Raw genomic sequence first — 23402 nt, forward strand, 5'->3', positions numbered from 1 at the left:
GTTTTTGTGTTTTTACTTGTATGGGTTTTTTCTTTACAAATGTGATTTTGGTAGGGGAGAAACGTTGGATATGTGTTTGTTTATTTGTTGTTTGCTTGTTTGATTTATTATTTAATTATTTTTATGTGGTTTCATGGATAATTGTTTTCTTAGCAGTAGGGCGATCTAGTGGGTGGGGCTACAGCTATTTTAAGGCTGTATTAGGCCCCATGGCCTCAGTGGAAGGAGGGCTGTGCTGAGAGAAAGAACTATTGCTTAGTAATGCTGGTTGGTATAGTGTGCAGGGTCCCACGAGACGTAGCCTGGCAACTTACTGCCTATTTATTTTCTTTATGAACAGTTTTTGTTTTGCATTATTTTTTTACTGTCCTGACACTGTAAATATTTTCACGTGTTTGAAAATATAAAGAAAGAAAAAAAAATAAACAAGAAGCTTCTTAAGAAACTTGCATCTTCCCTGACTCTGCCCTCGGTCAGCTTGCCACATTTGGTGTCAGAAGTGGGATTGGGAGTCAGGTGGAAGTGAAGAGTTAAAACAAGCCAGGATGTCCACCAGAAGGAATAAGAAGGCGGAGGAAGATGGAGCGATGGGAGACGACACTGAGCATATGGAGCCCACTCCAGATCCCGCCACTGCTGATCCTGCTATCAACCGGATGGCAAAGATGTTCGAATCCTTTATGGAGGTGCAACGGGCCAGAGATGAGCGGCTGGAGAAGGAGTCGTCCAGGCAAGCCCATCAGTTCCAAATCCTCACCCATCAGGTGACTCAGCTACAGCTGGATGTGGAGGTGACTCGGGAACGGAGGACCGTACCGCTTACAACGGACCTACAGGACCCTGCACCTGAGCCACCCCCAGCCGTCGGCCTAGAGGCTATGAACCAAAGATGGCTAAGCTGGAAGACTCTGATAACATCGAGCACTACCTAACCACCTTTGAGCGGCTCGCAACCGTCTTTGACTGGCCAGAGGAGGACTGGGCCATTCATCTCATTCCGCTCCTGACTGGCAAGGCCCGGAGTGCGTTTGTAGCTATGGATTCGGAGAGCACTTTGGACTATTACCTTTTAAAGGAGGCAGTGTTAAAAAAATATGAGATTAACTCGGAAACTTACCGCATGCAGTTTAGAGCCTTGGAGACCATGCCAGAGGAGACGCCCCAAGAGCTTTACGTCCGGCTGAAGGATCTCTTCTGCAACTGGGTCAAGTACAACCGGAGCAGCAAAGAGGATCTCATGGAACTTATCGTGCTGGAACAGTATCTCAGAGTACTCTATCCAGAGGTGAAGACCTGGGTCAAGGAGCGCAACCCAGCAACTGCAGCTGAGGCTGCCAAACTGGTAGAGAACTTTGTGGCAGCACACAGAGGCCCCAGGAGCTACCGGTATGCTGGGATGCTGGACAGACAAACCCGGGGTAAGTCTGTGGGTGTTGGTAGAGGAGTTGGTTTTGAAGCTACCCCTAGTCACAATGGAAATGCCCTGTCCCTTCCCCCAGATAGTGGCAAGCTGCAAGGCATAACATGTTTTAATTGTGGTAGGGAAGGTCATAAGAGCCCCTCTTGCCCCCTCAGGAAGTCTAAGTACACCCACCTGTGTTATGTTCCCAATCCCATACCACCCTTTAAGAACCAGCAGAATAGGGACCCTGTTATTACCATCGAGCTTAATGGCAAGCTGGTCACAGCTCTCATAGACACAGGCTGTTCACAGACATTGGTGCAAGCTGATCTAGTCCCCCAAGAGTTCAAGAACTTTAATGACAAGCTTACTGTTGTTTGTGTTCATGGTGATCCGAGTGAGCACAGCACAGCGGATGTTTATGTTAGGGTGTGTGGTCAGACATATCTGCTTAGAGTAGGACTAGTCCCAAAACTCCCCTATCCAGTGTTGTTGGGGCAGGATCTCCCTGCACTGCCAGAACTAGTGAGCAAGACTGCTTGGTGTGGGGTAGTCACTAGAGCTATGGCTAGGGAGCAACACCAAGAAGACCTGTCCGAATTGCCTTATCATGGAGAGGATATTCAGGTACAGCCCACATACACCAGGGAAGAGAGGTATGAGAGACGCAGACAAAAGGTTGGAGAGATTTTAGAACTTTCTCATATGCAGCCGGAGGCGGAGGTAGATGTCCCTAGTTTGACTGAGGAGAACGTAACCTTTAAGGTTGATCTGGCTAAAGAGCAGAGGGCAGACCCTACCCTAAGCCCCTTGTTTAAGAAAGCAGAGGAGGGTTTTTGTTTTGTTCCTGTACTTGGGAAGGAAGGGTACATTTTGCAGAACAACCTCCTTTATAGGCAGAGTGAGGAAGGACTTCAGCTAGTGGTGCCCCACAAATTCAGAAAAGAGGTGCTGGAGCTAGGTCACACTATACCATGGGCTGGACACTTAGCTTATATGAAAACTCTGCAGAGAATAGGCAAGCGTTTTTATTGGCCAGGGCTATTTGGAGAAGTGAAGAGCTTTTGTAAGTCCTGTCCCCAGTGTCAGTTATCGGGAGGCAAAGGCCTTGCCCATGCCCCTTTAATTCCCTTACCGGTTATGGATATTCCCTTTCAACGGATAGGAATGAACATAGTTGGACCCCTGGAGAGGAGCACGTCAGGGAACAGATTCATTTTGGTTATATGTGATTATGCAACCAGATACCCAGAAGCGTTTCCAATGAGAGAGGTCACTACTAAAAAGGTTGCTACGGCCATGTTGCACCTGTTCTCCCGAGTAGGGATTCCCTGTGAGGTCCTAACAGATCAGGGCCCTAACTTTATGAGCAAAATCCTCCGACAGGTGTATGATCTGTTAGGGATAAAAAGAATCAGAACCACTGCTTATCACCCACAGACAGATGGACTAGTTGAGAGGTTCAACCAGACCCTGGTGAACATGCTCAGGAAGTTTGTGAATGACACTGGAAAGGACTGGGACCAGTGGCTACCTTACCTGCTGTTTGCATACAGGGAGCTCCCTCAGGCATCAACGGGATTCTCACCCTTCGAGCTCCTGTATGCACACCAGGTTCGAGGTCCACTGGATGTTTTGAAGGAGACCTGGGAAGGAGAGACCTCAGGCAAGACAGACATCATCTCCTATGTCCTGAAGATGAGGGAGAAGCTTGCAGCTGCAACTGCTTTGGCTCAGGAGAACCTCCGAAAGGCGCAAGGTCGGCAAAAGGCGTGGTATGATCGGACAGCCCGTACACGCTCTTTCCAACCGGGGGAGAAGGTCCTGCTGTTGCTGCCAAGCTCAGACAACAAGCTGCTTGCAAAATGGCAGGGGCCGTATTCGGTGACCAAGAAGATGGGACAAGTGACCTACGAGGTCCACATGCCAGACCGGCGCAAGAAACATCAGGTCTTCCACGTAAATATGCTGAAGAAGTGGAGTGAGAGGCCGGAGCCGGCAGCCGGGACGGACAGCGGTAGTGGAGCATCGGATTGTGCTGAAGGACGAACAGCCAGTGAGACAAGCTTCCTACCGGGTACCAGAACGCTTGCTACCGGTCCTGAAGGAGGAGCTGGACATGATGTTACAGCTTGGAGCGATCGAGCCGTCCTTCAGTGAGGGGAGCAGCCCAATCATCTTGGTTCCTAAAAAGGATGGTGGCCTTCGGTTCTGCCTGGACTTCAGGAAAGTCAACACCCAGGCCAAGTTTGATCCTTACCCCATGCCGAGGGTTGATGACTTGGTGGAGCGTTTGGGTAAGGCCAAGTTCCTGACTACCCTTGACCTCTGCAAGGGTTACTGGCAGGTGCCTTTGTCAAAGGAGAGCAAGGAGCTGACGGCTTTCAGGACGCCGTTTGGTCATTTCCAGTTTACAGTGCTTCCATTTGGGTTGCATGGAGCGCCAACTACATTCCGGCGCCTTATGGATAGAGTACTCAGGGGGACAGAGGGCTTTGCCGCCGCCTACCTTGACGACATCGTCATCTATAGTGCAAGCTGGGTGGAACATTTGCATCATCTACAGCATGTAGATCTCTTTCACCTCTCCCTGGTGAAAGAGGCGGGCCTGACCATCCACCCAAAGAAATGTGCCTTGGCTAAAGAAGAGACTTCCTACCTTGGCTTTGTGCTAGGCCGAGGTGTCATCTGCCCACAAGTAGGGAAGGTGGAGGCCATCATGGCGCAGAGCGACCAACCACCAAGAAACAGGTGCGTTCCTTTTTAGGGCTAGTGGGTTGGTACCGACGCTTTATCCCAAAATTTTCTAAGGGAGCAGTGGTGTTGACTGAGCTGACCCGCAAATGCCAGACAAATAAGGTTGATTGGACTGAGGAGTGTGATGCAGCTTTTAAAGACTTGAAGGGCTCCTTGTGCAAGGAACCTGTGCTCCTCAGCCCAGACTTTGAGAAACTTTTCACGGTACAGACCGATGCCTCTGAGAGAGGGTTGGGGGCTGTTCTGTTGCAGGGAGACAGTGGACAACTCCAACCGGTGGCCTACATTAGCCGTAAGCTGCTGCCGAGGGAATGTAACTACTCCACAGTGGAGAAAGAGTGCTTAGCAATTAAGTGGGCATTGGACTCCTTCAGATACTATTTGCTTGGGTGCAAATTTGTCCTGGAGACTGATCACCGAGCATTGTCTTGGCTGGGACAAATGAGGGATTCTAATGCAAGGATCACACGGTGGTTCTTGGCAGTTCAGCCATTTGACTTTCACGTTTTGTACAGGGCTGGAAAAGTGAACTGTACGGCGGACTTCCTGTCTAGGATGCCACAGGGGGCATCCAGAAGGGGGGGGGAAATGTCACGAGCTGAGCTGTGACGTGCTCACAAAGCCAGCAGCCAGCTGAACGCCGCCGCTAACCTTCACTGTCATTGCCGTTTTGCTGATCTATTATGGGTGCACTATTTACAATATCGTTTACTAGTTTGCCATAAATACCAGCTAGCATGCAATGTTGTTTAAGGTGCAGGGAAAGGCCTACCGGCATTCTTAAATGGCAAATGGTTGTGCTTGATTCCATGCATATATTACACAAACTATACATTGACATTTTGTCGCCCATCTGTATTAACATCTTTTGGTATCAAGTAATGAAAATATCCACACTGGCTGTCAAACCTTTCTTTTTATTTAGTAAAAGCTTTGTTATTATAACAATGTACACATTTAACCCACCACCGTCCTGATCTCCGGTTCAACTTCCTGGTTTCGCGTGAGGAAGCCGAGGGGATGTACCACTGGGTTGAAATATAGGGGTATCGCGGGTGATGGGCGGGATAAACCATTATTGCAGGGGTGTTTTTGTGTTTTAACTTGTATGGGTTTTTTCTTTACAAATGTGATTTTGGTAGGGGAGAAACGTTGGATATGTGTTTGTTTATTTGTTGTTTGCTTGTTTGATTTATTATTTAACTATTTTTATGTGGTTTCATGGATAATTGTTTTCTTAGCAGTAGGGCGATCTAGTGGGTGGGGCTACAGCTATTTTAAGGCTGTATTAGGCCCCATGGCCTCAGTGGAAGGAGGGCTGTGCTGAGAGAAAGAACTGTTGCTTAGTAATGCTGGTTGGTATAGTGTGCAGGGTCCCACGAGACGTAGCCTGGCAACTTACTGCCTATTTATTTTCTTTATGAACAGTTTTTTTTTTTTGCATTATTTTTTTACTGTCCTGACACTGTAAATATTTTCACGTGTTTGAAAATATAAAGAAAGAAAAAAAATAAACAAGAAGCTTCTTAAGAAACTTGCATCTTCCCTGACTCTGCCCTCGGTCAGCTTGCCACACACCACCTGTTGCATAGGAAAACAAGGAACAGCCAGTTGTGACAAAACAAAATCCGGTGGCAATACCAGATACATCCTCTCAGTCAGAAATTTTGTCTGGTCTTTTTCAATAAATTCACATTCTCATTTAAAGATGTATCACCAAACAGTCAGAATTCATTTCAACAGAAACAGGAGGAACACTGCATACCAAGAGAGATTTACATTCATCAAGGTCAATTATATAGACAGCTACCTCAAATACAGTACAGACCATTCCATTCCAGAAAATTGCAGATACACACTGAAGGCATCAAGGGCTATTTGACCAAGAAGGAGAGTGATGGGGTGCTGCGCCAGATGACCTGGCCTCCACAGTCAGCGGACCTGAACCCAATCGAGATGGTTTAGGGGTGAGCTGGACCGCAGACAGAAGGCAAAAGGGCCAACAAGTGCTAAGCATCTCTTGGGGAACTCCTTCAAGACTGTTGGAAGACCATTTCAGGTGACTACCTCTTGAAGCTCATCAAGAGAATGCCAAGAGTGTGCAAAGCAGTAATCAAAGCAAAAGGTGGCTACTTTGAAGAACCTAGAATATGACATATTTTCAGTTGTTTCACACTTTTTTGTTATGTATATAATTCCATATATAATTCAACATGTGTTAATTCATAGTTTTGATGCCTTCAGTGTGAATCTACAATTTTCATAGTCATGAAAATAAATTAAACTCTTTGAATGAGAAGGTGTGTCCAAACTTTTGGTCTGTACTGTACGTTCTCGGAATTAACATGTACTACAAAACCAAAAGCCATCTACTCAACAAGATTGTTTATCTGGTATATTAACCAAGAATACAACAGCAATTACCTCTGCCAAACCAGATAATGTGCATGGAAGGATCACATTTGAATGTCAGTTCTATAGGACTACTGAGACGCAAAGTATCTGACCCAAATAATGTCCCTAGCATCTGTGACACAAGCCTTGATTTGAGGACACCAGCAAGTTATGCAAGATCACAACAGAATCATGCTGCATACACATCTAATAGCACTGGTAATTTACCTCTTTTATATTGGACACAAAACGTTTTGCTCTCAAGCCAGATAAGAAACACTTTATATAGCACTGGCAATCTTAGTAGCCTCCCTCTTGGTCACCCATCTCAAGCATTAATATCACAGGAATATTTAAGGCAGAGTTATCCATTCTTACATATTGTATCTGAACAATATGGCCTGCAAGTCTCTTCTTCATATGCATTTGCACTTAGTCCCAATGATGAACACTCATGGATCCAAGAACCTATTTTTTGGCAACAGCTGAATGATCAGTCATTGGGCTGCTATCCTGACAGACATGGAAATATAGCTAGTGATCCAATCCACAAATCTTCCAATGGTCTGGATAATATAAACATAGATGTTACATAGATGTGAGTTCTATGAGACGGCGATTGTGGAATAGCCATAACAGTTTGGATGTGATTAGTAGCCAAGAGTTTGAAGGCATATTGAATTTGAGCATGAAAAATAAAGCTAAATTAGGAAAGTGGCACGCATTTAGTGCAGATAGTTGTTGCAGTCCAAACAGTATTTCATATCATGAGGGATATTATGAGGAAACACCTCCACATCTGTCTTACTCAGCTAATTGACAGTATATATACAGTATCAAGGCACATCAGAAATTTGCGGACAACTTGGAAATAATGGAAGCTATGTTAATGTAGCTATGTCCCCTAATCATTGGAACTGATGGCTTCAGTATCTGCTATGATATTGCTGACAAAAGTTCAGATCACATTGTTGAGACAATAGCTGCTGAAGGAAGTATGCCAGATGTTACTGTAAATAATTCTAGTTTGCATGGAGATGCTTTTTCAAAGGATATTGATTCAAACTCAAAGCGTAGTACAAAAACAGTAAACTCTTTACTGGTGCCAGTTCAGCAACAAATTCATCAGGTGGTCTCTTCTCACAAACACAATCAACCACAGAAAGAAACACATTCTTTGGCCTTCCAAGTAGCTTACCCACAGAATCTATAAAAATGAACTTTTCAGTGTGTTTATATCACCAGAAGCACCCAAAGCAGCTGACATAACACCTGTAACACACAACCATCTGTTACCTGTACTCCTCAGTCTCTTCAGTCAGTCCAAGATCAGAATGCACATAATGATTTACTGTCATTTTCTGGTGATGTTGCATTGTCTGGAGACAAAGATTAAAAAAATAAAGCAGAAACCCATGAAAGAAATGCATGCTACTGATACTTTCAGTAATTTATCAGCAACAAGTATAGATCCCACAGCAGCTTCCAGTTGCCATCCAGGTGAAACAATTGTTAAGAAGCCTTCTGAGGGTGAAATAATACTTGAGAAAACCCCATTGTAATTGTTTCTGAACCTAAAGCAAAGGATACAAACAAATCAATATCTGCAATAGAGAGTAGCTCAAAAGTAGCTCAACATCCTCCATCAACAGAAACGTCTCAGTCCATGTTTGGCATGCCAAGTTTATCAGCACCCAAGTTTGTTTTCATGGCTGGAGCTGCAACTGCTGGAAAGTCTGTTGGATCTTTCTTTTCTTCACCACCCTCAATACCAAACACAGAAAGTGGCAATCTTTTTTCTGGACTTAAATAATTTTCAGCGGGTCTGTTTCAAGAGGAGAGGTCAAAAGAAGAAACGTCAACATCTTTGTTTGGAACAAAATTGTATTTTCCATGGCAGAAAGAAACACAAGAACCTCCTAAGCAACAAAGACCTCCAATTGTTACAACACAGCCTAAAGTTCAGAAGAATAAAGTTCACATTGAGGATAGTACAACTACTGAAATGGATAATGGCAATTTTATGTTAGAAGAAAATTCTGAAATCACACACCCTGTGGATGTTAAACAAGAAATTGTTGCAAATTCTCAAGTCCAAAAAAAAAAATTCTCAGTTTATCACACCTGATCCTCATCTTCAAAAAGAACTGGAAATCCATATCCAGACACCACCTTCTACAGATGACTCTTCAGGATTACAGCAGGAAAAGAAGGAAATTTTGATTCCAAAAAAGGCTAGTAGTAGCATAATAAATGGTTTCATAACCATTTATTTTGCACTAAGTTTACATGCACAGCCATGATTCTATTAAAAATAATTCAGGTCACAGCGATGAAATTATAATGAGAGTAGGACTTCTAACAGTGCTCATACAAACCTGTTGAAGACCACTTTACCACAAGGATTTTGTGGTGACTGATGAAATTATTTTAAAATAAAAGTAACACTAAAGTATGTGGTCTGAAATATTCAAATTCTAAATTTAGAGACTTAGGGCTCTATAATACACCCGGCACAATGTGACGCAAGGCACAGTGCAAATGTGTTTGCTAGTTTCAGTCCGGCGCCGTTCGCATTTTCCCATCCAGTGCCATGTCGTTTAATTAGCAAATGCATTTGAGCTCACTTGTGCGCCCATGGGCGAGCTGGTCTAAAAAAGAGGTTTGTTCAGGCGCATTGCTGGCGCATTGCTATTTTAAGGAGCTGAAAATAACCTGGTCTAAAGGTTATTTAAAGAGCGTGTTACTATAGGCGGTTACGCAACGCACGTACACGCTGCTTATTAAACACAGGGACACACAGCAGCACACAGACATGCCAAATATTAAAAATTAAAGGATTGCAATGCATAAGCATTTTTTTGTAGGCTAATTAAATATATATATATATATATATATATATAAATGCCTACATGTCCTAATGGATAGTCATTGCATGTATCAGAATTAGGCTATCTATTTACTCGCACACGAGCAGCTCCGTTTAATCTCGGAGACACGTTCTGTCTTTGCGCTTGCCAAATTCCGGCGTGTAAAAGCAAATCCATCATGGCACAAGCGCAACTGGCTCTTAAAGGGAATGGAAGATGAGAATCTGATTGGTTTATTGCATGTTACACCCAAAAAACACCCATTACTCATTAAGAGAATAGGGACAACCCGTTTAGACCATGCACCCAGGCGTGCCAACCGTTTTCCCGTCGTTAAAATGGCCAAAGTGGATTTGGACATGCCCTGAGTGCACCTGCGCCGTGCGCTTTACACTTTGCGTTTAGATCGTTAAAATAGGGCCCTTATTTTTATCAGTAGATCTCAGTATACTGAATACGAATATTAATGGGCATGTAAACACGTTAACAGACTTTAGTTTTAGCTTTAGTTTACGAAAATGGTGACACTTCCAATGTGTGATTTATTTCTTAGTGCTATGTGATTTTTGTACAGTAACTTTGGCTCCTTGTAACTTTGTATTTCCCTTAGGTGTATGTAGCATTTACTGTTTCTTAATTGGAGACTTGCTAAATGGATGTTGTTTAAAAAAAAAAAATCAGTTACTGTGACTCACTTGTGGCTATCTTTCTTTGTTTCTTTTCATTTCAACAACACTAGTCCTGTGGACTCCAGTCGTTTTGGATCCTCAGGGAACCTCAGCCAAGCTAGTTCTCAGCTCAGTGAGACTGGTCAGGAGAGTGCTGCGTGTTCAGAGTTAGAGGAGTCCTACCATACCTACCACTGTACTAGCTATCAACCATCCAGAAATGGGCCTCAGCCTACCAATGGTCATACTTCCTGGGGGGAAGATGAGGGATTGAAATCCTCCCAAGACAACGGAAGGGGTATAAGCAGCACTATAAAAAAGGAAGTGGTTTCTCAAGTGGACAAAATGCCTGAAAAAACTCTCAAAGGGTACAGATATTGTACTGGCTTACAGTGATTTTCCAGTGTACATTTGGTATAATAAATATTCAATAGCATGAATTCATTTTCATACATTGTTTTATTTTTGTAGCTTCAGGGATGATGGAACGCCGTTGCCATTCTCTCCATCCAGATTGCGCTGGTTTAAAGCAATCAACAAAGTGAGAGCTCAACTTAAGGAGGTATAGTAGGGAGCTCATAACCTCCATCTCCTTTGTCTATTCCTTCTTCAATTGTTCTAGTTTCACACTTCAAATCAAACACCACCACATCCTTTACCCATGAAACTGCACCAGTTACCAGCATCTTATCAATCAAAATTGTCACTTGAATTTGAGTTTACCTTTATTGCTTTTCAGTAGGTAAATCTAAATTACACAACCCAGCCCAGCTCATTATTTAACATCTGTTTTGGATTGGTTGAGTTTCACCATTTAAAATTGAAACTTGTGAAATGTACGTTTTTTTTTTTTACTTTGTGGACATCATTTAGTTGTTTGTTGGTTGGAGATCGTAAATTCATCAGTGCAGTGAAAGTGGTTGTATTCCACTATGGCTCCGTATCAGCAAGGCATGCTGGATTCTCAGCCTAGACCTCACAGCTTTAATCTGCAAGGGCCAAGGTCCGGCTCTGAAGTGTTGCTGTCTGATATCACTGATAAAGTCTCAGGGAGTAATTACGCACTGAGAGGCAGGGAGTTAGAGATAGCAGGTGTCTTGAAGAGTATTTAATGACTAGTTAAAATAAATTGGGGACTTTTAAAGTTTACAAAGTAAAGTACGTGTCTAGTGCTATTGCTTTTGCCTAATTATCAAAGTAGTGGAATACAGTATGGTAAATATGTAAACACAACATGTAGATTTAAACTGTATGTTCAGTAATTATTCGTGTTATGTTTATTATAATTATTTATTAACGTAAAGGTGACAATAAAAGGCCAGGATAAAATGTCCATACTTTTGCATAAATCAGTTAAAGTATTATGATATATTATAAAAGGTGAGTAATTTATTCTGGTTTCCTAATTAAGTGGTCTCATATACTGCACACTTCATTAAGGCTCAATTATAGTGATTGCTGTTTGAGACTTGAGACTGCTAAATTAATACAGTCAATGTATTAATGTAGATGTATTAATGTAATGTAGAACCAGTCATGTGAGACAATGGGTGTGGTTCAACACGATGCTTAGCCACATGCATTTTTGTGCAGAGAAGGACATGTTAAGTTAAGCTTATTATTATAAACGTCTACACTGAAGGAGATTTAGCTGTAAAACAGGCTCTTGTATGCTAAATTACCTACCTTAAATCAAACAAACATAGAAAATTAGATCTAGATTTACACACCTCTCTGCCTTAAAAGTATAGTAAGTATTTGGCGAATTCCCTGATTGACCCTACCATCTTTAGTTTTTTACTTAAAAGTTGTTTTGTAGAGAATTTTAATTCACATTGTTTTGTGTGCCTTGTTTATGGTGGATTGTTGAGCAGTATTATAACATTTCTGTCCTATGATTTATTGAGTGTACATTATTTCTGTCGCTGTGTATTTATTTATTTATGAAATGTTTATTAGGAGGTGGGCACACAGCAATGGTGATAAGAGAGTCAGGAAATAGAGGAGAGGTGGAATGCTGGCATTTTGACAATTCCAGATTAGCTTTTTGCTGGAATACACTGCCAGAGGACACCGTGAAATAAAGCAAGGGAGAGAGAGAGTGAGGATGTTGTTTGAGGCAGAGATACTCCACTGTGACCGTGTCACACTAGCCTAGACTGGAACCCACTCTACTGTGCTGATGTCAGTGTGTGGAGGGGTGTGTGTCAGCTTCTTTGTTCAAGATGTGTTGGATTGCTAAAGCAGCCGATTGGATACTCCTTGCATAACAGGAGTGTTTATTCTGAGATGTTCTGGAATACTCAAAGTGAAACTTAATTTTTACACTGACTTTTTTTTCTTTTTCTTTTCTGGAGGTAAGTTTTGTTCTTTTGTGTCCTTTTCAGTCTTGTGATGATGAATTGTATGAAAATTGTCAAGAAACTTGGTCATGTTTCACCTGAAAATCAAAAGACAAAAATATATTTTGCATAAAGATAATTTGATTTGATTTGATTTTTATTTTCACAATTTTACATACAGGCTGAGAAGTCATTTACCAAAAATAATAACAATAATACATTGTGAAAAAAGGACTCCCTATGAAGCTACAAGCTTCTAAAAAGGGATCCTAGACACCACCACCCGTCATAAAGCATGACTTAACACAATGCTATATTTATGCAAACCTAAAGTAAGATCCCATCTCACATTCACAGTCCATAGAACCTTCAATAACAAATTTGATACAATGATATATATACTCATGACCTCCCTCTAATCCATAAACAAGGAGAAAACCCTGTTTACATGCGCAAAACAAAAATTCCGTCTCTCAGTCATAGTTCATAAATCCTTCAATTCAGCAAATACAATACAAATATTTAATATAATCATAAACAATACATATACCCACCATCTCCCTCTTATACAGGTAAAAAGTTTCAACCTTGAATGTCAAACCTCTAAACCATCGGACACATAACTCCCCAGTAAATAGTGCTTTAAATTTCTTTTAAATATAGACAACGTAATAGATTGTTTCATGTTGTTTTCCAACTCATTCCATATTTGTGGTCCTCTAAAACCTATGCTAAAACTAGTACATTTTAATTTCCTGTACTTTCCTTTTAGAAGCAATTTATTCCTCGTGTTTTGTTGGTGAGAGGATGAATATAATGGAATGAGTTCACATAAGTGGGTATTTAACTTGTAAACAACCTGATACATAACACATGCATTTTGATAAATATTATATTCAGGGAGCTTTAGCAGACCATATCTGTGAAAGAGAGGATTTGAGGGAGAAATTTGCTTAGACCAAGAAATCGCTCTTATAGCTTTCTTTTGTAATGTAAGTAATTTTTCAGTATAAGTAGGGAATGTATTATTCCAGATAATGTTACAGTAGCACAAATGAGGCTCAAACAGTGATCTATATAATGATAACAATGCTTCTAGTGGAAGCACATGTCTTAATTTAAAAAATAGACCCACTAGTTTAGATAATTTTTTTGTCAACTCATCAATATGCTTCCTAAAATTCATAGATTTATCAATGTAGATTCCCAGGAATTTAGTGTAATCAACTTTATTGATTGATCTGCCATCTATGGTTATGTTTATATTACGGTCATTGCATAAATGTCTATCTGTACAGAAGGCAGGTTTTGGTAATATTCAAGGAAAATTTGTTACATATAAACCAAGAATTGACTTTAGATAGTTGTTCATTTAAATGCTTTTCAAGCTGATCCATACGTTTATGTGAAAAAAACAAACTTGTGTCATCAGCAAAAAGTATCTTATGAATGTCACTTGAACAATTCACAAAATCATTAATATACACAAGAAACAAAAGAGGGCCCAAAATTGATCCCTGAGGGACCCCACAGTCTATATTTGTAATTCCAGAGTTTGACCCATTTATGTTCACATATTGTTGTCTACCATAAACATAGTCCTTGAACCAATGAAGTGCTATGCCCCTGACACCATAATGACATTACTTACCAAGTAAAATTTTATGATCGATTGTGTCAAAAGCCTTTGAGAGATCAAGAAATACTCCAATACTAAATTCTCCTCTATCAAAAGCATCATACATTTTTTCGACCAGATCTAAAATGGCCATATATGTACTACTGTTTTTCTGAAAGCCATATTGTGAAGGTACCAAAATATTGTGCTTTTCCAGATATTCCATCAATCTTGAACAGACCACTCTTTCAAGAACTTTAGACAAGGTTGGTAAAATCTATTACGTCTACTATGGCTTTGAGAATCTTACTGCAGATTCCATCAGCACCGGCTGTATAGGAACATTTCATTTTATTTATGATATTGGTTACTTCTATTTTACAGGTAGGTTTAAAAAGCATGAGCTGGGATAACTATTTTTAAGAAAGAAACTATAATTTTCAGCCCCTGATGAATTTATATGTTGAGACAAATTTTTACCAATAGATGCAAAGAAACTATTGAACTTATCTGGAAGCTCAACGCTCTTTGACATATTATTTACTGTGGTCTGTACTGCGGTGTCTGGGGTAACAGACGACTTCGTATTCCGGCCAAGTATCTCATTTAACCCATTCCATGATTTTTTTTGATCCCCAGATGCTTTTTTAAATCGGTCAGTGTAATAGTTCTGTTTACTTGCTCGTATTAAACTAGTTAATTTATTTTTATATATTTTGTATGTAACTTCATTTATGCTATTTGGGTTTTCTGATATTGGTTGTAAAGTTTATTTTTCTTTTGAATAGACTTCAGAATTCCTTTTGTAATCCATAGATTTTTTTTACCATTTAGTTTTATTGTCCGTTCTGGTATAGTTTCATTAATTGAATTAGTTATTTCATGGATTAAGTTGTTGTATGCCTTATTGGGATCAGTAGTGCTATAGAGTTCATTCCAGTTTTTAGTTAGGAGATGTTGAGTTAAATTTGTAAGGGTTTTGTTATTTAGAATTTTTATTTTTCTCCTTATACATGGTTTGGGTACTCTTTGGATCCATTTTGTAAAAAATATAATTGGGTAATGATCTGAGATATCGGAATATACAACACCCGATTTGCTCCCCGTACTCAGTACATTTGTTATTATATTGTCAATAACTGACTTGCTTTTCTCTGTAACCCGTGTATATTTATCGATAGTTGGATAAAAACATGAGGAATAAAGGGTATTTAGAAAATCAGTTCCTATTTTGTCTCCTTTTGATGTATCGATATTAAAATCACCCATGATGATACTCCTCTTATCCATCTGATTTATGTCAAGTAAAAGATTTTCAAAACGATCTTTAAATGTTTCATAATCAGAGTCAGGTGGTCGGTAAATTACTCCAATGACTAAACTCATCCCATTTGCTGTTTTTAATTCAAGGAATAATGAATCAGAACAATCATCATCTATAATCATCTCGTTTAGCTCCTTAACTAAATAATTTGATCTTACATATAGACATACCCCTCCTCCAATTTTGTGAAGTCTATTTTTAAAATATAATGAGTAGCCCTCTAAATTGTAGATGTCTGAAAATGTTTGTTCATTCATCCAAGTTTCACTACAAGCTATAATATCAAAACTATTGCCTGTGCTTGCAAGTAATGAAACCAGCTCATCATGGTGTTTTATGAGACTTCTAATATTTAGATGCATTAAGGAGAATGAAAAATCATCCTTTTGTTTTAAATCTTTGGGGTTATAGTAGTCACAGGTTCTATTTATAGAAAAGGTCTATATAATTAAAAGGTCTTAATGTTATTGGGTAAAATGATTCCTGTTCATCTGAAAATGTTGAATGCAGTATGATGTGTTTATAAACTAAAGGTTGAATATTTATTGTAATTGAATTATTCTTAACTGTGTAGTTAAAATTTTGTGTGATTTGTTTCTGGGTGGTTTGCTGTGGTGGTTATTAAAATCCATTTTCTGGTAAGGTTGCTGATTCAGTCCCTGAAGGGTGCAAATCTGTAATCCACTGCACCCTTGAGGAAGCCACTTCAGTTCAACAAATTATTTTGCTTCTGTAATGTGATGTATTTTCAAATTAAACGGGTGATTCAGTAAAATATGTGTAATATATAATATATTTCTAAATTATATATTTTTGAAATACTAATAGTGATATAGTGATACATTGTTACAGTTTAAAATAGCTGTTTTCTATTTTAATGTTTTAAAATTTTGTTTATTTCTATGATGCAGAGCTGAATTTTCAGCATCATTACTGCTGTTTTCAGTGTCACATGATCCTTCAGGAATCTTTTTAATATGCTGATTTGCTGCTCAGTTATAGTAATTATTATTGGTGCTCTGTTATAAAAAATTGTTGTTGTTATTATCGATGTTTTTTACAGAGCTGCATTTTTTTCCGGGATTCTTTGAAAAGCAAGTATGAAAAACATAATTTATTTTAAAAATCAGTCTCTTCTAACATTATAAATGTTTTTATTATCAGTTAGTATTTAGTATCATATATATATACTCAATGTTACATACATTGGCAATGTTTGGACCCAAATCATCAACAGACTGCTTCAAATAAAATTTTTATTTAGAATTTACATATGATCAAATTTACATATGATTTGATTAAACATGACTTTTACACCTTATGTGATTAATTGAGCCGTTTTCTGGACACTATGTATTCAGTTGGTGCTATAGGGAATCCGTCCCTTCAAAGAGTGGATCATCAAAGAAACCCAGGTAGGCAGAATGCCAAGTACAAGTAATAGCCCATTAATAAAGCATAGAAAAGTGGTGAAGAATGAAGGTAGACCTCTAACGGCCAGACTGTACATGTCAGGGTGGGATGTGGAAACGGATTACCAATATGTACCAAGGAGAACCAAGTTACACAATCCCAAGACTTCTGACAACTAGGATGCACCCTGTTCCAGATTTAAGAAGTCCAGCTACTGTCATCTTTATGGGCAAGAGTTTGCAAGCACTAGTTCCTTATCCTCAGGTCACAGTTTTAGCAGTCAGGATCAAGAAGGAAGTTATTATTCTAGGGAGAGTGACCAAGACAACAGTGGTTGGAGATGTTCAGAAATGCCGTTGAGTGTGAGAGGAGGAGGAGGATGGAGTGGAGAGACTGGATGCAGTGAGAAGGATTACTGTTCCTGCCAGAACAGCGCAGACGAATTGGAAACTGTTGGACGCCCAGATACATGGTACAGGTATAATGGTGGCAAAACCAGTCATTCATCGCGTAGCAACTCTTAACACCTATCCCTACTGTTTAGAAACCATTATGACTCCCCATCTAGTTCATCCAGTGTTGTAGATTGGAGGCATCCTAAGAATCAAACTGTCAGTGACATTGGCTGTGACTGGACATCAAATTGTATGTACTCCTGTAGTTCTGGATACCACACCATGGACGCATATGCCGATGAATCGTGTAGTGGGCCATCCCGAAGCTTTAGTTGTTCAACTGTTGGAATGACAGACTATGATGATGGTTGCAGAAATCTACACTCCTCTTGCGAGCATTGCCTCTGTTATATGGATTCAGGGAAAGACTGGCCTGAAGGGGTTTGCCCAGATGTGTCTTAGGATCAGTATGACCCAGATTACTCTGAAAATACAGACACTGAAGAGTCACGCCTCCTAATCTAGGATATGATGTTGTAAAGATAAGTAAAGCCATGCTGACTTTCCATTCTGCTCTAAGGGGAGCCTTGACAGAGCTTGATGCACCTAAACCGCAGTGTCCTTAATCCCAAGTAAACCCAAGTACCTGTAAATCCAATGACTTTGAGAAAGATAGCAACACATTTGGTGATTCAAATGTAGAGACTATTGTACCCTCTGATGGTGCAACTTTAGATCTCAGTGTGTCTCCTCAAAAAGGCATCAAAGCCTCTTTTCATGGTGAAGGAATTGCAGGAATTACTGTAGAGGAAACTCTTAACAGATCAGAAACTTTCCAATCTGCAGTGTATTCCAGAGTTTAGCCCAAAACGTGGATCTGAGTTCAGGGATTGTTGATTCTTGTGCTCAACAAATGGCATTTGGCTTAGGTAATATGGAAATAAGTCCAGAGGGCACCAATTCAGGAACACTAGAGACAAATGTTAATGGAAAACAGGCGGAGCATAGTCTTGACAATAGACCTGCCCTTGAAGACCTTCACCACCAAAAGTGCCTTGCCAATATTCAGCGTGTGCTCAAAGAGAAGAGACATCGGCATAGATTATACAGGACTGCCAATGCCTCAAAGAACACTTTCTCTGAAGAGGAGTTTAAAGAAGGTACAAAAAAAGTAACAAATTGTCTTTTTGTTTTTGGTTAGTTAGTTATGGTTTCCTACTTCTATTAATCTTTTCTCATTTAATACAGTTTATCAATTGTTCCTTACTTTTTTCTTTATTATCCTGCTCTGTCTTACAGAGGAAAGCAGGGAAGATGATCAGGTCGTGATTATGTTTTGGTCAATTCTCAGTCGTTATTTCATTTCTTTTTTTCATTAACGCCAGTTTTTCTTTGTCTTTCATCCAAAGTTTATTTTAATGCATTATTTTTTGGACCATATAATCAATGTACGAGGCTGCCTGCTACTTGAGTTTGCTGTAGCAAATACAGAAGATTTCTGACTTTAACACTCAATGTTTTCTCTTTTAATAATTACATGGGTTCTGTTTTGTTTTGCTTACTTTAATGTGATTTCCCATCTTTGAAATTGTTAATCATTTTTGAAATGCTGGTCTTCTTCTTGCTACATTATTGCTTTTAAAAGCAGTTGAAACATAGCGCATGCCCATGGGACCTCCAGCTATTCCATAGTTCCATTTATCTGAGGAAGAAGGATCATGCTATTTTGTCAAAAAATTAAATATGGTTCACCTCAGATGGAAAACATGGGGACAGTTTGCTGAATGTTTGTCAGGGTTTAACTCATTTCTGTCATCAAGTGATAAGTGGTTTTTTTAGGTGTGTCTTCATATAATTATCCTGATAGTTGATAAACTTATGGGGTTTAACCCCAATTAGCTGGCAATTTTTACTGTGCATTACAAGAGTGTGTGTGTGCTTCAAAAGTTGATTTCTATTTTTCCCTTTCATCGATTTTGTTTTGATCTCATGAGTTGCATGTGAGTCATTTGGATCACATTTTTAAGCAGTTCAATCAGCGAGGACTTCATCTTCAATATAAAGTAATTTTGGTTGTCTTGTTTTGGTGTGCTTTCTCACACCTTTTGGTGAAACTGAACCAATCATGTGTCCTCTACATATAGCTTAGGTTTTGCTCAAGTTTTATTACTTCCCTTGCACACATTGATTGATCTGAACTGTGTTCTTGATGCCACAGGGCAAAGAAAATGGAGATAATTCAAGAAATGCATGGATTAAAGCTGGGTAAGTTTCTCTTTAAGCATTATTAATAGATGATTATTGATAGTTGGTATTAAGAAGAGTTGCATTATTAATGCAGTGTTTTATGTTTTCTCTTTTTTGTTATGGAAGTATTTATGAAAATACAGAATTATTTATAAGTTAGTAACATTATATTAACATGCTCATTGCCTGTGTATTAATTATTAAGCATGGAAAAACTCCTTTACAAAGTGTTGATATCCACAGAAATGGGAGTGGAATATTTGGAATTGACAGTATGCCAGACCTGCGTAAGAAAAAAGCTATTCCTCTGGTTAGCGATGTGGTAAGTACTCTTTCCATGTGGCCTTGCCTTAAATTAAAATCCATATACAAAAGAAAAGCCATATATATTTTTGTTATAATTCTCAACATGGTCTTGTTCTCCAAAAGGAACAGCATTTATCCAAATCTTGCTGAAATATTACTTGTTCAATCTTATAACATTAAATAAAGACAATATTAAGTTGCCAAATCTGGTTCAGACAAAAACGTGAGAATATGAGCATTTTTAAGTTTCATAAGCGATAAATGAGAACCTTAATAACGTTAAGTTCAAACAGATATGAAGTGAAGTAAAATCAACTCTCTGATCTCTCTCCTCCCCATGAAAAACGTAAAATTAAACCTCTACAACTCTTTTGAACGCATTCACTCTGCATGGTCAGGCTATGGTAAGTTTCCAGAATAACCCATATGACTGAACCTTCTTTTTTTGTGTGTATATCAAGATGATACTGCATCCACAGGATCAGTATTGCTGTAATAGTTTGCAAATACACAGCTAGAAAACAATGCAATGTAAAAATAGGATGTTACAAAGATATTGTAATTGTTAAAATATATATGAAAACCAGTATTTAAAACTTTACTTCTGCTAATATCATTAACACTATATTATGATATGGAATATGATTCTGATATTACAATAAAACATTTATTTTATACTCAATTAATGTATTTGCAAACCATTTCAATCTTAATTGATATATTGTACAAGCAAGCTAGCAAAAAAATGGTTGCTTTAAAGAAGGGTGTTTTAGATGCTTACCAGTAATGGTTTGGTTTCTTCATTAACCCCTTGTTCCTTTACTGCACAGACATTGGTTTCCTCTTTGTTTTCTGGGACTCCCGTAGTCACCACCTCTAGTTTTGAAGTTCTGGGTTGTTGCTCTCTTGCTTAGATTTTTGACAATCTGGATTCCACTTGGTTTCTGACCTCTGTTTCTATGCGATTTTATGTACTTTTGCACTAACATCTGTTCTTTGTATGATAGTCTCTGGTACAAGCCAGGAAGGCTGGCATTGCATCTGCGATGGCCTCACGCTCCTCCATAAAAGATGAGGAACTGGTTAGTTGAACTTCCTGTTTCTGACCATATGAAATAAATATTTTCTAAATAAATGTTTGTTCACTTTTATCCCCCAACTTTTTCACCTCTGCAGAAGAACCATGTGTATAAGAAAACACTACAAGCTTTAATCTACCCCATTTCTTGTACAACGCCTCACAACTTTGAGGTGTGGACAGCCACAACGCCCACCTACTGTTACGAGTGTGAGGGGCTTCTCTGGGGCATCGCTCGGCAGGGCATGCGCTGCACGGAGTGCGGGGTCAAATGCCACGAGAAGTGTCAGGAGCTGCTGAATGCAGACTGCCTGCAGCGTAAGTAAGAGCACTTGTGCTATGTCTGAACCAAAAGACTTGCTTGACAGCTTCCTACTTTCATCTGCTGACCGAGAAGGCCACATTTGTGGGGTCTCAGGCACAGCCTGGGTTACTGGTGCTTTCACTGAAAGTCTCCTTTGTTTTGGACAGAAGCTCACTTCTTTCTATATTTGACATCTACCCTGTTGAACTCATTCACCCAAATGGACTTCCTTCGGTGAAATCTGCCTTGTTGACAGTTCCATTAGCCAAAATTAAGTAAATGATTTAGAGGTGATGCTCACCGTAAAATAATCATCACACACATAGATTTTATAAGACGGAGTGTTTATTGGATTTATGAGCTTGCCACATTTTACAGTTTTTGTTTAGGGTGTTTTGATACAGAGTTTTTGCAAATATTTGCTTTAATTGCTTTAATTGTAGGATTCCGTTATAAAGTAATTGAAACAATTACATTAGTAATTAATTTAATGAATTACATTTTTTTATCATACTTTTAATTGTTTACTTCTAAATCTTAATCTAAGTCTTAATCTGATCTGCACAAATCAAAATGCTGTTACCCATTGTTAACTTTCTCATTCAGGCGCGGCCGAAAAGAGCTCCAAACATGGTGCAGAGGACCGCACTCAGAACATCATCATGGCCATGAAGGATCGCATGAAGATCCGTGAGAGGAACAAGCCTGAGATCTTTGAGGTCATCCGAGATGTATTTGTGGTCAGCAAGGCCATCCATGCTCAGCAGATGAAGACCATCAAGCAGAGCGTCCTGGATGGAACGTCCAAGTGGTCAGCCAAGATCACCATCACAGGTTCAAAAACGTATCATTTATATTGCCATTTGTCTGGAAATATCGTTCCATTTTTACTCGAGTTAAACTCAGCCATTTAAAAGTCATTCTAAAATGATGCACAATGCAAATTATCCTCTGTACCTCAATGACTTCCCATCTTCTAATCTGTCTCTTATAGTTGCCTGTGCTCAAGGACTGCAGGCTAAAGATAAGACTGGCTCCAGTGACCCCTACGTGACCGTCCAGGTGGGTAAAACCAAAAAGAGGACCAAGACGATCTATGGCAACCTCAATCCTGTCTGGGAGGAAAAGTTTCATTTGTAAGTAGAATTCGACCAATCAGAGACCATCTCTTTGACTGAAGTGTCACTCTTTGTTCCTTTGTTGCCCTAGGCTGTCTTACTCAGAATGTGTGTCACACAGCTTTTGATCCATTCTCTTTTCAGTAGTGGAATAAACTTGTCTGAGTGAACAGGCTGTGGTTGAACCACTGGCCTGTTTTCAATATTATTAAATCTAGTTGTATCTTAAGACTGGAACATATTACACAACTTTTCGAACACTAGGCATCATTTGGCATTTTTGTAAATAGTTACAGTAAAAACTGGGCTTCATAAACTTTCCAATTCCAAATACACAGAAACGTGTCACATTGCTAGAAGACGCATGATGAATGCAAACAGTATGTGCTATAAAACATGTTGGAAATCCTTTGACTGGATGGATGCTGAGGCTGTGATTTTCTGTGCATTTGACATCTGCAGACTGGAAACTAGCATTGACTCCTCCAGACTGGAAATCTGTGCAGAAGTTATGTAGTCAAGCCCATTGCATTAACCATAACATTCTAAAGTGAGAAAAAAAAATAGGTCGCAATTTAGTTTAGTGGTCAGTTTTCACTAGTAGTTAACTATTAACTATGACTTTTAAGACACACTTGATGTATGTGGCTGACAAATACATCCTCTGGAGGGAGCAACCTTCAAAATGGGATGCACGTAGTTTCTGGTCTTCAGTACATATTGTGAAGATCTGTGTTGTCTTCCAGTGAATGCCACAACTCCTCTGATCGCATCAAAGTTCGTGTTTGGGATGAAGATGACGACATAAAGTCGCGAGTGAAGCAGCGTTTGAAGAGGGAATCTGACGACTTCCTGGGCCAAACCATCATTGAGGTTCGCACACTGAGTGGAGAAATGGACGTCTGGTACAACCTCGGTAAGCCCTCGACTGGTGTTTTGTATGTTCTTATGTCTTTTTGTTTTTTAATTTTTTTTAGGCTTTGGTGTGATCTCTGCAATAATGTAGAAATTCAGAAAAGTGCAGGATACGCAGAACTTGAATTAACTGTGCCAACAATTGGCAGCAATTCTGTCATTTTAAAATTGGTTATTAGATTCAGAATGTTGGAATGAAACAATTGAAACGTTCAGCCAAATTTGGTATATGCTGGAATTTGTTGTGTGAG

At 39.5% G+C, this 23402-nt stretch overlaps 1 protein-coding gene across 2 annotated transcripts in view; it reads left to right on the forward strand.

Annotated features, from left to right (window-relative positions):
* Nucleotides 1–23402, forward strand: part of LOC132132500 (protein unc-13 homolog B-like) — a 76126-nt gene that overhangs the window by 36347 nt on the left and 16377 nt on the right. For both annotated transcript variants that reach the window (XM_059544897.1, XM_059544898.1), the window contains exons 9-17: nt 10163–10459; nt 10563–10653; nt 19402–19448; nt 19674–19752; nt 20744–20818; nt 20913–21132; nt 21725–21952; nt 22113–22254; nt 22983–23152. In XM_059544897.1, the coding sequence (XP_059400880.1) occupies nt 10163–10459; nt 10563–10653; nt 19402–19448; nt 19674–19752; nt 20744–20818; nt 20913–21132; nt 21725–21952; nt 22113–22254; nt 22983–23152 (1349 nt within the window). The remainder of the gene's footprint in view (nt 1–10162; nt 10460–10562; nt 10654–19401; nt 19449–19673; nt 19753–20743; nt 20819–20912; nt 21133–21724; nt 21953–22112; nt 22255–22982; nt 23153–23402) is intronic.

This window comes from Carassius carassius, chromosome 49 (genome assembly GCF_963082965.1).
Source record: "Carassius carassius chromosome 49, fCarCar2.1, whole genome shotgun sequence".
NCBI lineage: Eukaryota > Metazoa > Chordata > Actinopteri > Cypriniformes > Cyprinidae > Carassius > Carassius carassius.